At 34.6% G+C, this 16,799-nt stretch overlaps 1 protein-coding gene across 6 annotated transcripts in view; it reads left to right on the top strand.

The window, feature by feature from the left end:
- Window positions 1–16,799, top strand: part of KANSL1L (KAT8 regulatory NSL complex subunit 1 like) — a 139,895-nt gene that overhangs the window by 15,408 nt on the left and 107,688 nt on the right. For all 6 annotated transcript variants that reach the window (XM_047720944.1, XM_047720943.1, XM_047720945.1 and 3 more), the window contains exon 2: window positions 2,523–3,639. In XM_047720944.1, the coding sequence (XP_047576900.1) occupies window positions 2,552–3,639 (1,088 nt within the window). In that variant the 5' untranslated portion in view covers window positions 2,523–2,551. The remainder of the gene's footprint in view (window positions 1–2,522; window positions 3,640–16,799) is intronic.

The following is a 16,799-nucleotide window of genomic DNA, read 5'->3' as shown; positions in this document are numbered from 1 at the left end:
GACCTGGAGATCATGACTTGAGCCAAAGGCAGGCATTTAACCAGTTGAGCCACCCAGGTGCCCTGAGATTGAGTTCTGTATTGATGCTCTGGGACCCTTCACAATAACAGTGTGTCTCTTCAGAGCAATGTTGACATTTTCTGGAATGTTGACAGTCTGATGGCTGAGAATGATCTTTATTCTCACAGTAGAAGGAGCAAAGAGAGCTTGTGTTTGTATTTTATTTATTTGGTAGCATACTGTACCATTAAAAAAAACTTTATATTCTTTTTGAGGTTTGTCCATATTTGTATGTATATATAGAGTTAGGTCATTCTTTTTAGCTGCTGGATAGTATTCCGTCATGTTTTATTATCCATTCTCTTACTGTTAGATATGTAGGTTGCTTTGAAAGAATAGTTTGCTGTTACTAATAGTGCTATCTTATGTACCTATGACAAATACATTTTTTCTTTAAGATTTTATTTATTTATTTATTTGACAGAGAGAGTGAACACAAGCAGAGGGGATGGGAGAGGGAGAAGTGGATTTTCTGTGGAGCAGAGAGCCCGATGTGGGGCTCGATCCCAGGACTTGACATTATGACCTGAGCCGAAGGCAGATGCTTAACGACTGAGCCACCCAGGCACCCTGACAAATACATTTTCTACATTATTGTCAAGTGCTGAATCAACTTATAGTCCAAATAGATGTGAGAAATCTTACTGCATTGTCATAAGTGGTATTTCAGACTTAGAACATGATTTTCTTTTTAAGTTTTATTTGAGAGGAGAGAGAGCGACAAAGCATGAGTGGGGTGGAGGGGCAGAGGGAGAGGGAGAAGCAGACTCCCCATTGAGCAGGGAGCCCAATGCAGGGCTCTGTCCCAGGACCCCCAGCTCTGTGACCCGGGTTGAGGCAAATGCTTAACCAACTGAGCCCCTAAAACATTGTTTTCAATTTAGTGATTGGAAAACTAGTCTCTTACATTATTAATCTATAATTCCTTCATTACTAATAAGATTGAGTATATGTTAGTGATCTTTTGGATGTCATCTGTGAAGTGCCTGACCAGTTTGCTCATTTGTAGGAGTTCTTTATGTATTCTGGTATGAATTCTTTTTTATTATATATATTGCCAAAGTCGTCTTTCTATAACTTGCTTTTAACACTGTGTATTTTTCTTTTCTAACTGCATTGAAGCCTTTGTAACTTTTTTCTCTTTTATCATTCTTGCTAGTCTTTGTAAGCAGTCCCCTTTTGGTTTTGTGTTTTCACATAAAAATGAAGGTTATAGAGTTACAATTAGCACCTGGGGACATACAGAATGGGAGTATGGGCATTTATTTATTTATTTTTTTAAAAGATTTTATTTATTTATTTGACAGACAGAGATCACAAGTAGGCAGAGAGGCAGGCAGAGAGAGAGGGGGAAGCAGGCTCTCCACCGAGCAGAGAGCCCGATGCGGGGCTCGATCCCTGGACCCTGAGATCATGACCTGAGCTGAAGGCAGAGGCCTAACCCACTGAGCCACCCAGGCGCCCCGGAGTATGGGCATTTAAATGACTATTAATTGTCATGTGTTGAAACAAAAATTATGGAGTATCATTCTAGAGTATCTTACAAAATTCATAATTATTAATGGTATAAATTTTTTTTCACTATTTAGCCTTCAAATTTTTCAGTGGTAGAAGGTTAGCTTTTTCAGTGAATCAGACTGTATGGCCTTACGCCTTTTCTTTTGATAAAATATAATGGAATTTGTTTAATTATGGGATAAATCTTTAGCAGTCATTTGTTATAGTCCCCACTATTTTCCAGGCAGGAGTAACAGCTTTTATAAGGATAACTTACACTTCTCTGTGAAAAGGGAAAAAAAATTATTGCAGATATTTTTCACAGAAACCTTTTTTGCGTTGAAGATTTAGCAAGTTTTTGCAATACTATTTTTAACAGTTGAAGTTATACTTTTTTGCTTGTAGTTCAGTTACTTACATCTTTTTACATTATTTAACTTATTTTAGTTAATATTTATTCTGTTCAGATTGTGAAATTTGAGAAATGGAGGTTTTGAGCAGCTTTTATAAAGATAAGTAGTTCTTACTTTGGCTGAAGGTATGGGATTGAGTCACATTTTCAAATATTTTAATTTCCAGATTTCAGGTTGGAATTTTTTTCTTTTGCTTTTCACTAAACATTATCCAGGAAAAAAAAAAAAGGAGAAAAAGGAATCTTGAAATATAATCGCAATACATCCACAAGTATTTGTCTAATACTTATTGTTCTAGGTAGTTTGTGTGCACTTTTAATTGGAGTTTTTGGTATTGGGTCCACAGTCAGAGTGAAGAATAGCTTAGTCTTTGTTGAATTCCTTATGAATTAGGAAAGAACATAGATATTTTTAGGAGTTGGGAAATAAAGGAGGAGTTTGGTTCCATTCACATTTTAATCAGAAACATTGAAAATGTTGCCCTTGGTAAAAGTATAATAAGCATAAACCTTTTTTCTAGATATTTGATCATTTATTTTTACATTATTTTAGGTTTCCAATAATTATCTGCAGGATTCGCCATGACCCCAGCTCTGAGGGAGGCAGCAACAAAGGGTATCTGCTTTTCATCTATATCAAGTACCATGGAGTCCGACAAGATGCTCTGCATGGAAAGTGCAGCAACTGTAGATGAAAAGCTCAAGGGAGACACTTTGTCTCAGATGCTGGGATTTCCAACTCCTGAACCTACTCTTAACACTAACTTTGTGAATTTAAAACATTTTGGCTCCTCTCAGTCTTCAAAACATTATCAGACCGTTCTTTTAATGAGCTCTCATTCTGCATTAAATAAATACAGTGAGAGTCACAAACAAAGGAAATTAGGGGAACCCAACGGCAGTAAGCTGAAAAACGTACTGTGTAACGGCAGCAACATTCAGCTTAGTAAAATCTGTCATTCTCATTCTGAAGAGTTCATCAAAAAGGAACTGCTCTCAGACACCACAAGCCAGGGCATGACAGATGTACAAATTATTTTGGATTCCAATATAACCAAAGACACTAATGTAGAGAAAGTACAACTGCAAAACTGCAAATGGTACCAAAAGAGTGCACTTTTGGATAAAGTTACTGATGCTGGAATTAAACAGGGTTTATTGCACTGTGCTCGAAAGAAAATGGGGCCTGGCCACTCCAAGGTGCCTATTAGTCTCTCAGTTGCTGAAAAAGAGGAGGAAGTGAACGCTCGTTTACTTCATTGTGTAAGTAAACAGAAAATTTTACTTAGCCAGGCTAGAAGAACTCAGAAACATTTGCAGATGCTTCTGGCAAAGCATGTTGTTAAGCACTATGGTCAACAAATGAAATTTTCTCTGAAACATCAACTCCCCCAAATGAAGATCTTTCATGAACCGACCACAGTTTTGGATAGCAGTTTACCTAATTGCACTGAAATTAATCCAGAAGTCAACATGTTGACTGCAGAGAATAAGTTGTGGAGGGATACGAAAAATGGCTTTGCACGGTGTACAGCTGCAGAAATCCAAAGATTTGCACTGTCTGCTACAGGGCTGTTGTCTCATGTTGAAGAAGGTCTGGATTCTGATGCAACTGATAGCAGCTCTGATGACGATTTGGATGAGTATACCATTAGAAAAAATGTGGCCGTGTAAGTGCAAGATTATTATTAGACCTTTTACTGTTCTGTGTATAGCAGCAGTTTTGTCTTGATTCATGATACATGAAAAGGAAATAGGTTTTCTAAAATTTTAATGCCATAATCTTTAAGGTATAAAGTTTGGTGAATTTTAAAAATATTTTGTTAAGCTACTGTGTGTGAATATGTACATAATATTTAAGAATAAGTTATCCAACTGTTCTATCTAGGAAAAAGCCGTATAGGGATAATGAAAAACCATATAGGGGTAATAATACTTCTTTAGCTAGAAGTAAGCATTTTCCCCTTCTTGAATAGAATAGGCTATAGACAGGGCTTAAGATTTTTAGCCAGTATGTGTAACCAAAATGCAAAAAATTTAGTCTGTACATTGGGGAGCCCATATTGGCTTTACGCTTTAGAAGTTATCAGTTCAGAGTATATAAAAGTTGATCTGCCTTTTTTTTTTTTTAAAACAAAGTATTTATATACTTGTATTTATATACTTGTCGAGTTCTTTCAGCTCAGGTCTTCACTATCAATTTTTGATGAATTAGTATAACCAAAGCAAAAAAATGTTAGCTATTAGATACCTATTGAATGCTTATTATGTGCTGGACCTTGGGGACTTGGTTGTGGGGAAAATATCCACAGTCTCTATTGAGAATCTACTTCAAAACTAAAACAAAAACAAAAACAGAGATCAAGTAGTTTTATGTAACACGCTGTGTTAATACTCCAGAATAGCCCTATCTGATGGAAGTTTTCTGAATTGATAAAAATGTTCTGTATCTGTATTACCACATAGCCTCATATGGCTATTGAGCACTTGAAATGTGGCCAGTGTAACTGAGGAACTGAATTTTTAAACTTTGTTTAATTTGAATTACATTTTTTTAAAATAGCCAGATAGAACAGTTTTTAAATCTAGCTTTAGGGAATCTGTTAATGTCCCTAACTTGAGGCAAAATACTGTGTATGTATTTTGGGAGGAAAAAGTCCATCATTTTTATCAAATTGCGAAAGATGAGTGAGAATTATTACAGAATTAGAAGCTGAACATGTTAATTTTTACTAATAAATAGAAGGTCAGTATATCAGTTTCTATGGTAAAGAATAAAATGTAAAACAAAGTGGGCATTCTAGTCTTTCGGTTTTCTGTTATCACTATGTTTGAAATGTGTTTGAATATAGGAGCTAATATTGAGCACCTATTTTTTTCTGACTGGCATTGTGATATTCACATATGATATATTATTTAATCCTTTCAACAACCGTGGGAGGTGATGATTATTGTTATCCTTATTTAATTTAAGAAGAAATAGTCTTTGCGTGGCTAAGTAACTTGCCCATGGTCAAAAAGCTAACTAATTGATGGAGCTAGGTTTGTTGTCCATGTGTGGAACCCTTCAAACCAATGTTCTTGCTATTGGGCCATGCAGCTTTATCAACGTATCATTCATTGATGCTTAAAGCCACAAGAATTATTAAGCACATGTGCTCTGAAAGAAGTCCAGAAATTTATCAATTTTTATGTTAATAGTGCTTTTTGAAGAAATTCAATTTAATAAAATTGAGTAGGTAAATTTAGTAAATTACTTACCTTTTGTTGTTGAGTACAGCCATTGGGCAAGTTTGTCTCTTTTAAGCTAGAAATAAAAATCAGAAAATCATGTCTTCCTAGACTCTTTTGACCTTCATTAGGATTTTCTTTCATTGATCTCCTATAGTACTTAATCTGCCATACAGTTTATCATTAAATCATATTTTGTCCTATATGATTTGCTAATATATGTATTAGTCTTAATAACCCAACACCTAGTAAGGATGGAAACCACATTTTAAACCTTAAAACAAATCTTATATACCAAGCATATAATTACTGATTGGCCAAGACATTTTAAGATTTGCATTTACTCCTTGAATTTAGTCAGAGAACACTAATTTTGGACATTTAGGTGAAACATACACAAATAGGAAGAGTCAAAGTATTAATTTTTTTATACAAAGGATCAAGCAATATACATCTCATTTCTTTTCTTGTCAGTTTTGCCAGTTTATTGATGAAAGCTGAAGTAAAGTAGCCTGGAAAAAAATTAGGTACAGGCTTGGAAAGTTTATTTCTCATTCTATCTTTCTTTTTGTTTAGTCAGTTGGAAGGCTCAGGAATACCAGACATGCTTTAGGAAAATAATGAATCTAAGAAGTTTAATATTAAGATATATATTTTTAGCCTCTTGCATTATTGACCATTTAATATTAGGATGCCTTAGTTGTTAAGGCTCATATCTGTATTTTTAGATTCTCAGGTTACACTCATCTGATCAATTCAAATCAGTAATACAAAATTCATATAACTTCGAATTCTTTAGTTCACTGATTGTTTAGGTTTTTGTGGGTTTTTTTTTTTTGCTATTTGAACTCTATTTGCATTTCTTGATTTTATATACCTCCTGCAAAATTGGATATTAACTTTGTTTTGAATATTTTTACTAATGTGACTAGATTTCTTGTGGGAAAGATTGTTTCTCAACATTTTATTAATTTTGATGCTTACTGAATTGTGAGAATAACACAACTTTTAAGTATTTGTATCTTTTGATATGAATGTAAAAATGGTTTCTGTTTTTTTTAAACTGGAATTCTGTTTAGGTTAAGTTCATTCAATAATTGAATACATTTATTCTGATATAAGTTTTTTTAAGTTTATTTTTTTAAGATTATTTTTCTTTACATTTTTAGAAATTGGCTTTTCAAATGTAGATGAATAATTTTTAATGAATGAAGTTCAGAATTAAGCCTTAAATATAAAATAGGTAAAAATATACATTTTGTGGACCTAAATTTTTAAGTGAGTGCTAACACAATTAAATTTTCATTGTCTCTACTGAATACGAATAGACTTCTCAATTAAATTTTAAGGTCTACAATGGCAAATACTACAGTTGACTTCAACTTAATTTTAATTAACTGAAGAACCAATACTACTTTTCTGTCATTGCATACCCACTACTTTGCGTTGTCTACTTTTTAGTGTGTGTGTGTGTGTGTGTGTGTGTGTGTGTGTGTTTTAATTTGTTGACTAAATGAATTTTTCTGTATTTAAATATGCAGTTTTGAAGATAGAAAAATTAGGTTTGGCAATCAATGAAATTTCTCTCCATATATGTTTATCTTTTCTTCTTCCATTCTGTAGTTTATTTTTACTTTGTTGCCCCACGTTCTTCCTTTGTCTCTAGTACTAAACTGGCCACAAGATGTATCTTACACATCTTAGAACCAGTGTGAGTGTGTATTCAGTGAATGAATGAAAGAATGAATGAATGAAATACAACATGACAAAATATAGACCTTTAAAAGTGACTGTTTTAATATTTAACATTTGTAACTTAAAAATTGGTAAGTAAAATTTATTATATTTATCTTAAAAATCTTAGATTATATTATTATAAATGTTTTCTATTACTTTTTTTTTTTTTTAATCCTGATAGGAAAACAAATTCCTTCATTTTGGTTAGGAAATTTAGCTGTGAAGGAATGTAATGGTTTTAGGAAATTGTAAAGCACTCACATTAGCCCTTACCATTACCATTATTTTATTTTTATTTTTAAATTTTTAAAAGATTTTATTAATTGGGCACAGAGAGAAAGATAACACACACAAGCAGGGAGAGCAGCAGGCAGAGGGAGAGGGAGAAGCAGGCTCCCCGCAGAGCACAGAGCCCAATTTGGGACTTGATCCCAGAACCCTGGGATCATGACCTGAGACTAAGGCAGACACTTAACTGACTGAGCCACATAGGCACCCCACCATTATTATTATAAATAAATAAATATTTTTATATGTATATATATATTTTTAAAATATATATTTGACTTGCCCCTTTACCCTTCAAAAATGTAGGCAGTGGATTAATTCATAATGCCATTACTAATTCTGTTAAAAATAACTTTTGGTTGAGAGACTAGTGTGCATTAGAAAAAATTTTTAAAGCCATTTTCCTTTGGAAAACAAAATAGGATTTTAGGGTTTTTGTAGGTTTGAGATATAATCCTAATACTATAATAAGAACAGAATCACCCCCTGTGTCTGTTCTTTTGGTGAAGCAGCACAAGTTTTGGACCTCCTTGTGTTACAGTCATGGCTTGCTCTGTGACCCTGAGCAAAGATTAATACTATTTTTTTTTTTAATTTTTTTTTTTTTAAGTCATCTCTGTACCCAGTCTGGGGCTCGAACTCACTACTCTGAGATCAAGAGTCACGTGCTCTTCTGGCTGAGTAAGCCTGGTGCCCTGAGGTTAATGTTATTCTTAAACCTTTGCATCAGATTCCTCTTTGATCTGCTACCTTAAAGAGTTCCGGAGATAAGTAGATGAAACATTAAATATAAAGTGTCTATACATAACGCACTGATTTGAAAGCTAATAAAGTGTCTTATCAAGCAATTTACTATTGTGAGAGACTGGAGCTTAATTATGCCATGAGAAACTTGGGGAGCCAGCATAAAATACATGCCTGAGAGGAATTTGAGAGGTGAGGAAACTGGTGCATTTGTACAGCAGGTCATCAGTTACAAGGTGAAGATTATTTATGGTTGTGTCCAATTCCTTCACCCTTTTGTTCTGCCGCTTGGGTGACACAGCAGGCTCAAGGAACAACAAAAAAGCCCTGGGTCAAAGAAATGCAGGTGCTGGCATTTGTAAGTCAGGTCTTTGTATGCTTGGTAAGTGTCAGGGGATATAGGTGGGTCACCCATAGACTCTGCTACAATTATGTTCCCTCTCATCTGGTGGTACAACCTTAGAGTTCTAACATTTCTCTTCATCTGGGAAACGATCAGTTACTTTCGTCTAGGATGCATATGGGAAAACTCACAGATGTTGACACAGACATATTCTGATCTTCCAAGGTTGTAAAAAAGGAAGAAACATGGTTAAGTCTTATCTTATTTGAGGAAAACTGACACTATCTTCCAAATTACCCAGGTTTTTTGGGTGTGGAGAGAAAAGTCTCTTTGGTACCCCAAATTAGTCCCCATATATTCAAATTACTTTGAGTTTTTACTTTGGTGTTAATTGGCAGTCTGTTTTTTAAAGGTTGTATTTATTTGAGAGAAAGAGCATGAATGGGGTGGAGGGGCAGAAGGTGGGGGTAGAATCAGACTCCCCGCTGAGCAGGGACCCTGCTGGATCCCAGGATCCTGAGATCATGACCTGAGCTGAAGGCAGTTGCTTAACTGAGCCGCTTAGGTGCCCCATTCACCAAGAAAGGAGAGAACTGTTGATATTTAGTTGGAAGCTCTCAGATTAATCTTTCTAGATTGAAAGAAAATGAGTAGTTTCTTGCAGACCTACAGAAATGAGTACTCAGAGTTTTCTTTGTGCTTTCCTATTTTACCAGTGGAAAGGAAAAGAAGTAAAAAAAAAAAAAATCAGATGATGAATTTCCCTTTGAGGAACTGGATAAATAGGAGTATAAACTAATTGTGACATTGAGAGTAAAAAGACTAATAACATGTCATTAATTGCAAATAAGAGTACCTTTACATTTGTATAATGTGAAGTTGACAAATTATTTTTATATTTATTTTTAAATTCTCTACACTTAAGAAATAGATGAGAAAAGTCTGTTTTTGTTATATTTTACTTGAATGGGACACAGAGAAAGTGGAATGAAAAACAGTCCTAGAGAAATTGCAGTGATGGTTGAGTGACAGTTTTTTACAGAAGGGCAGAAATTCAAGTGCAATTGCAAAATGGAGCAATAGCTACAAAATGGTAAAGAAATACTTTATATTGTGGTGCCTGGACATCGTTGAGGAAAGTAGTACTTCAATGAAAATAAGCTCATTATCACATATATATATCTTTAATAAATTTTAGGGCAGTTTTAGGTTCACAGCAAAATTGAGGAGAAAGTATAGAGAATTTCAGATGTCCCTTGTCTCTAAACATGCATAAGCTTCCCCATTATTGACATCCCCTACCACAGTGGTACTGTACAGACACGTTATTACCACCCAAAGTCCGTAGTTTACAGTAGGGTTCACTTTTGGTATTACACATTCTGTGGGTTGGCAAAATAGGAATCACACAGAATATTTTTACTGCCCTACAGATCCTCAGAGCCTTCTTACTCTTCCCTCCCTCCAATCCCTGACAACCATTAATCTTTTTACTATCTCCATAGTTTTGCCCATTCTAGAGTCACAGGGTTGGAATTATACAGTGTGTAGCCTTTTCAGATTGCCTTCTTTCTCTTAGTAATATGCATTTAAGTTTTCTTGATGTCTTGACTTGACTTGATAGTGTATTTCTAGTGCTGAATAATAGTCTGCTGTCTGGATGTACCACAGTTTACTTATTTAGTCACCTATTGAAGGATGTCTTGATTACTTCCAGGTTTTGGAAATTATGAATAAAACTGCTGTAAATATTTATGTTTTCATTAAGCTTTCAGTTTATTTGGATAAATACCAAGAAGTGCAATTCCTGGATTGTATGGTAAGAGTATATTTAGTTTTGTAAGAAGTTGCCAAACTTTGTTCTGAAGTGGCTGTACTATTTTGCATTCCGACCAACAGTGAATGAGATTGCTCTTGTTCCACATCTTTGTCCGCATTTGCTGTTAGTGCTGGATTTCGGTTATTCCGCTGGATATATAGTGGTACCTTACTGTTGCTTTAATTTGCAATTCGATAATGGCTATACAATGTTGAACATTTTTTTATATGCTTACTTGCCATATCTGTATGTTCTTTGGAGAGGTGTCTGTGCAGGTCTTTGCCTATTTTTTAATTAGGTTGCCCGTTTTGTTATTATTGAGAAATAAGATAGAAACAGAATTGATTGGGATTTTATTGAATCAAATTGGAAAAAGCTGACATATTATCAATATTGAGACTTTGAACATGGAATATCTATTTACTCAGTTCTTTGATATCATTCATCAGAGTTTTAAAGTTTTTCTCATGGATTTTTCATATATTTTTAAGACTTATAGCTAAGTGTTTCATTTATGGGTGTACTAATGTAATGTTTTTTATTCAAATTCCACTTGTATATTCCTGGTATGTAAGAAAGCAGTTGACTTTTGTATATTAACTTTGTATCCTGCAATGTTTCTATAATCACTTACTAGTTGCAAGGGTTTTTGTGTGTAATTCTTTTGGATTTTTCCTATAGATAATCATGTCATCTGTGAACAAAAAGTTTTATTTCTTCCTTACACACCTTGGGTATCTTTTATTTCCTTTTCTTATTCTATTAGCTAAGGTTTCTACTATGATGAAAATGAGAAGTGAGGGGGGATATATCACATTGTTCTTAATCTTAGTGGGAAAATTTCTGGTTTCTCACCATTGAAGGTATGATGTGGTTATAGGTTTTTGGTAGATTATCTGGTTGAGGAAATTCTGTGTATTCCTAGTTAATTGAGAGTTTGTTTTTTTTTGTTGTTTTTTTTTTTTAAGTATAACAGAGTTTTTATCCTGCGTCAGTGTTGAATTTTGTAAAATGTTTTTTGTGTATCTATTGATAAGATGATGTGATGGATTTTGTTAATTGATTTTTGAATATTGAGCTAGTCTTGAATACCTGGGTAAATCCCACTTGGTCATGTTATAAAAGTCTTTTTATACATTGTTGAATTTAATTTGCTAATATTTTTTGAGGATTTTTGCAGCTATCTCCATGAGAGATAATGATCTATAGTTTTCTTGTAATGTCTTTACATTAGGGCATTAGGGTAATGCCGGCCTCAAAGAATGAGTTAAGAAGTAGTCCCTCTGCCTCTATCTTCTGAAAGAGATTGTAGAGGGTTGGTAACATTTCTTCCTTAAATTTTTAGTAGAATTTACCAGTGAGCCCATTTAGGCATGGTACTTTCTCTTTTGGAAGATTATTAATTATTGATCCAGTTTCTTTATTTTTTTTAAAGATTTTTTTAAAATTTTTTTTATTTTTTTCTATTTTTTTTTAAAGATTTTAAATATTTATTAAATATTTATTTATTTGAGAGGAGGAGACAGAGCGAGTAAGAGGGAGAGGGAGAGAGACTCTGAGGCAGACTCCACGCTAAAATTAGAGCCTCACGTGGGGCTCACTCCCATGACCAGGAGGTCATGACCTGAGCTGAAACCAAGAGTCAGACCCTTAACAGACTGAGCCATCCAGGTGCCCTGATCCAATTTCTTTAATAGATATAGGGCTATTAAGGTTGTCTGTTTCTTTCTTTTTTAAATTTATATATTTATAACAAACCCAGGAGTATTTTTTAAAGCTTTTATTTAAATTCCAGTTAGTTAACATATACAGTGTAATACTAGTTTCAGGTGTACAGTAGAGTGATTCAGCACTTCCGTATAATACCCAGTGCTCACCACAACTGTACTTGTTAATCCTCATCACCTATTTAATTCATCCTCCCACCCACCTCCCTGTCTATTTCTTCTTATATGAGTTTTGGCAGATTGTGCATTTCAAGAAATTGGCCCATTTCACCTAGGTTATTAAATTTCTGGACTTAGAGTTATTCATCATATTCTTTTATTATCTTTTTAATGTCCATAAGGTCTGTCGTGATATCTCCTCTTTCCTTTCTAATATTAGGAATTTGTGTCATCTTTTTTTTTTTTTCTGTTTAGTCTGGCCAGAGACTTACTGATTTTATTAATCTTTAAGAAAACCCCTTTTTTGGTTTTGTTGATTTCTCAGTTTTGTATTTTCAGCTTTATTGATTTCTCTAGTTTTTATTATTTCTTTCCTTCTACTTACTTTGGATTTAATATGCTCTTCTTTTTCTAGTTTGCTGAAGTGGAAGCTTGGGTAATTGGTTTTAGATTTTTAAAAAGTTTTCTAAATATGCATTTAATGCTATAAATTATGTAACTTCCTCTTACTGTTCTGCATAAGGACTGTTTTCCCTGAATCCTACAAGTTTTGGTGTCTTGTATTTGCATTTTCATTTCACTCATATTTTAAAATCTATCTTCAGATGATTTCTTTGTCCCATGCATTACTTAAAAGTGTGTAGTTTAATCTTCAAGTTTTGGGGGATTTTTCAGTTAGTGGTTTTTGTTTTCCTTTTTGTTTTTTTTTTTAGTTTATTTATTTTTTAGTAATCTCTACACCCAACATGGGGCTCGAACCCATGACCTGGAGATCAAAAGATGTATGCTCTTCCAACTGAAGCTGCCAGCCACCCCTGTTTGTTACTGATTTCCAATTTTAATTTCATTGTGGTCTGAGAGCAGACATCATATGATTTTTATCTTTTTAAAATTTATTTATTTATTTGAGAGAGAGAGAGACAGAGAGAGAGAGGAAGAGCATAAGCAGGAAGGGCAGAGAGAGGAGAAGAGAGAATCTCAAGCAGACTCCATAGTGAGCATGGAGCCCAAAGTGGGGCTTGATCTCAGGACCCTGAGATCACAACCTGAGCTGAAACCAAGAGTCGGATGCTTAACCAACTGTGCCACGCAGGTGCCCCAATTTCTTTTTTTTTTTTTTTTAATTAAATTTTGTTTTATGGCCCAGAATGTAGTCTCTTTTATTTTCCTTGTTAACTTGAGAAGAATGTGTAATTGACTGTTGTTGGATGATGTAGGCTGTCGATGTCTGTTAATGCCTAGTTGGTGAATGATTCAGCTGCATCTTTACTGGTTTTCTGCCTATTGGATCCATGCATTTCTGAAAGAGTGTTATAGTCTTCAGCTAGAATAATGGATTCATTTGTTTCTCATTGCAGTTTTATCATTTATTGCCTCACAGAGTTTGATGGTCTTTTGTTAGGCACATACACATTAAAGATTGTTATCTTCTTGGAAGTAGACCTTTTTATTGTACCGTAATCCCCTTCTTTATTCATGATAACTTCTTGCTCTAAAGTCTGCTTTGTCTGAAATTAATATAGCTAATCTTGATTTCCTCTAGTTCATGTTAGCATGCCATAACTTTCTCCATCCCTTTACTTTTAATCTGTATGTGTTTTTTATATTTAAAGTTTGTTTCTGATGACATACAGTTAGGTCTTATGTTTTGATCCACTCTGATGATCACTGTCTTTTAATTGGTATAGTTCGATTATTGATGTTTAAAGTGATTACTGATGTAGTAGATTAATATCTACTATATTTGTCACTGTTTTCTATTTGTTGCCCTTGGTCTTTGCTCTTATTCTTGTCTTCCACAATTTTCTGCCTTTTGGGTTTTAAATGAACATTTTATATGATTCTACTTCTTTTCCTTTCTTAGAATATCAATTATACTTTAGAAAAAAAAGCCAAAAAAACCTCTTTTTAGTGGTAAAGCACCTGGGTGGCTCAGTTAGCATCCAATTCTTGATTTCAGTACAGGAGCCCTATGTCAGTTCCACACTCAGTGGGGAATCTGCTTAAGATTCTCTCCCTCTTCCTCTTCCCCCCAGCTCACATGCATTTATGCATTCTCTCTCGCTCAAATAAGTAAATCTTTTTTAAAAAGTCCTTTTTTTAGTGGTTACATTTATAGTTTTCTTTCAAATAACCCTGTAGGTACCTTATAATGACAAAATAATCCTAATTCTTTCCTCTCATTTTTTTGGTATCATTTCTGTCATTCCTTTCCCTTATACTTAGCATTTTTATAGACATATATGTAAGCATACACATATACATGAGCACATTCATAATCTACTAAATTGTTGCTATTACTATTTTGAACAGGTTTGTTACCTATTAGACCCATTAGATATAAGAAAAATAAAGTTACTATTTTACTTTCACTTATTCTCATTGTTCTTTCTCTATGAAGATCTGTTTCTGACCTATGTAATTTTCCTTCTTTCTGAAAACTTCTTTTTAACATTTGGTATATAGGCGAATGATGTCAGTATAATGATGAATTTGACGTGGGGTTTTTTTTCCAACCACTTCAGACACATTAATGTTTTAGAATGATCAGGGGCAAGCCTTTTTACAACTAAAGATAAGTCCTTCGTGGTATAAGAAAAATGCCAAAAATTCTGTAAAAGTACCTTCGTATAGTGCAGTAAGTTGCTAGTTTATTGGATTAAAATGTGCTACATATTTCACTATGTTAAAAGATCTGAAGAAGTTTAAAGTTGCTTTGCAGAAGTTGTGAAGATAGTTCCGTTGTGTTTAAAAGAAATTATTGATGGAGAAGGCTATCTCTAGATGATATTTTTAATTTTTATTAAAATTATTTATTAGAAGTGAATGTCTTCAAGGACCCACATCAAAAGAAGTATGAGCTCCAGGATATGAAATTTTAAAGACTGGACTGACTTATTTTTGATACAAAACTGCACTAGTATTTTTATAAGGATTGTTATTGTTTTATTAGAACTCAGATTTTTAAAAATTCCATTGATTTTGAGTTGCCTGGCGCTAATTTCTTTTCAGTGTCCATCACAGTGGCTTGCACGGCCATCACTAGCCCATTTTTGCGCAAAGGAAAAATGTTCTTCCTCTCTGAGCAGATTTAGATTTGTAGTTGCAGGCTTACCATGTAGAATTCTTGCTGGATTTTAGCACTTTTTATGCTTTCACTTGGTCTTTTGTACGCTGTATAGTTTGGAAACACTTGCATAGTGGCTTGGCTTACTGAACGAAAGAGACAATGCACACCTACACACACACACACACACACACACACACACACAGTGCTTGTTGAACTTCAGACTATTCCTTTAGAATATATGTTTTGATTAGTTAAAAAGTTTGTTAATTTTCTTCTTTGTTCCTAGTTGTCAATGTTTGATGTTATGCAAGGATTTTAAAAACACAGTTAAGACTATTTAGCAGACCATTAATTTTTCAGAATCTTTTCATAGAAGAGAAAGGGTGTTTTGGGGCACCTGGTTTGCCCTCTGGTTAAGCCACTGCCTTCAGCTCAGGGCATGATCCTAGGGACCTGGGATTGAGCCCCACATCTGGCTCTCTGCTCAGCGGGGAGCATGCTTCCCTGTCTCTCCACCTGCCTCTCTGCCTACTTGTGCTCTCTCTCTGTCAAAGAAATGAAAAAAATCTTTAAAAAAATAAATAAATAAAAAATAAAATAAAACAAACATTTTTTTCAAAAAGATTTTATTTATTCATGAGAGATAGAGAGACAGAGGCAGAGGGAGAAGCAGGCTCCTCGCTGAGCACGGAGTCTGATACAGGATTCGATTAGAGGATCCTGGGATCATGACCCGAGGTGAAGGCAGATACTTTACCATCTGAGCCACCCAGGCGCCCTACACAAACATTTTTTAATGTCAAGACCAGAGGTTGCATGCATTAATTTGGCTCACATCTGATTGTTAAGGACCTAGTGACATATACCTAACTGCTGGTAAGACTGGGAAATACGAGCTACCATGAGCTCAGCTATAACTGAAAGGGTTCTGGTATAAAAAAAGAGGAGACTTGGGGCGCCTGGGTGGCTCAGTGGGTTAAAGCTTCTGTTTTCACCTCAGGTCATGATCCTAAGGTCCTGGGATCAAGCCCCGCATCGGGCTCTCTGCTCAGCAGGGAGCCTGTTTCCTCCTCTCTCTCTGCCGGTCTCTCAGCCCACTTGTGATCTCTGTCAAATAAATAAATAAAATCTTAAAAAAAAAAGAGGAGACTAGAGAATGACAGAAAATAAGAAGTCTATTCAGTTTGTCTCTTTGTCACCCAAATATCCAGACACTCCCTTCTTATAGAGAACACACATCCATTCCTCAAGGATGACTATTCAAAGTTATATTCAGTCAGTGGAGTAATGGCCTTTTAGTCACGTCCATATATTGTTAATTATGATGTGGTGACCTATAAATGAATAATCAAGTTTTCCAACCCTCTTATTCCTCTTGTGTGTATATAGGAGTAGAGACAGGAAAGCTGCAATAAAATATTCCCACTGGGAAAAGAAAATGAGATACACATGATAGGTCCTTACAATAATTAATAAGGCATCTTTTTCTGTAAGTGCATTAAGGTCTTGGTAGAATCCTAAATTGGTTTGTCTTTTGTCCTCCGTAGCCTCTTGCCTTTGCTGTTTGGGAATTATTCCTTATCCATTTTCTTTTGTGTTTTTATCTGCAATGAATGTTGGAGAGTGTACCCTTAAGTGGAGGCTGTACTGCATTCTCCCGTTGTCTCCTGTTGCGTATTTGGGCTTCCCAGGTAGAGGATGTTAAGTTTGTG

Source organism: Lutra lutra, chromosome 3 (assembly GCF_902655055.1).
Source record: "Lutra lutra chromosome 3, mLutLut1.2, whole genome shotgun sequence".
NCBI classification, from domain to species: domain Eukaryota; kingdom Metazoa; phylum Chordata; class Mammalia; order Carnivora; family Mustelidae; genus Lutra; species Lutra lutra.
Note: the sequence above shows the minus strand (reverse complement) of the source record. Positions and strands in the feature narration are given on the sequence as shown.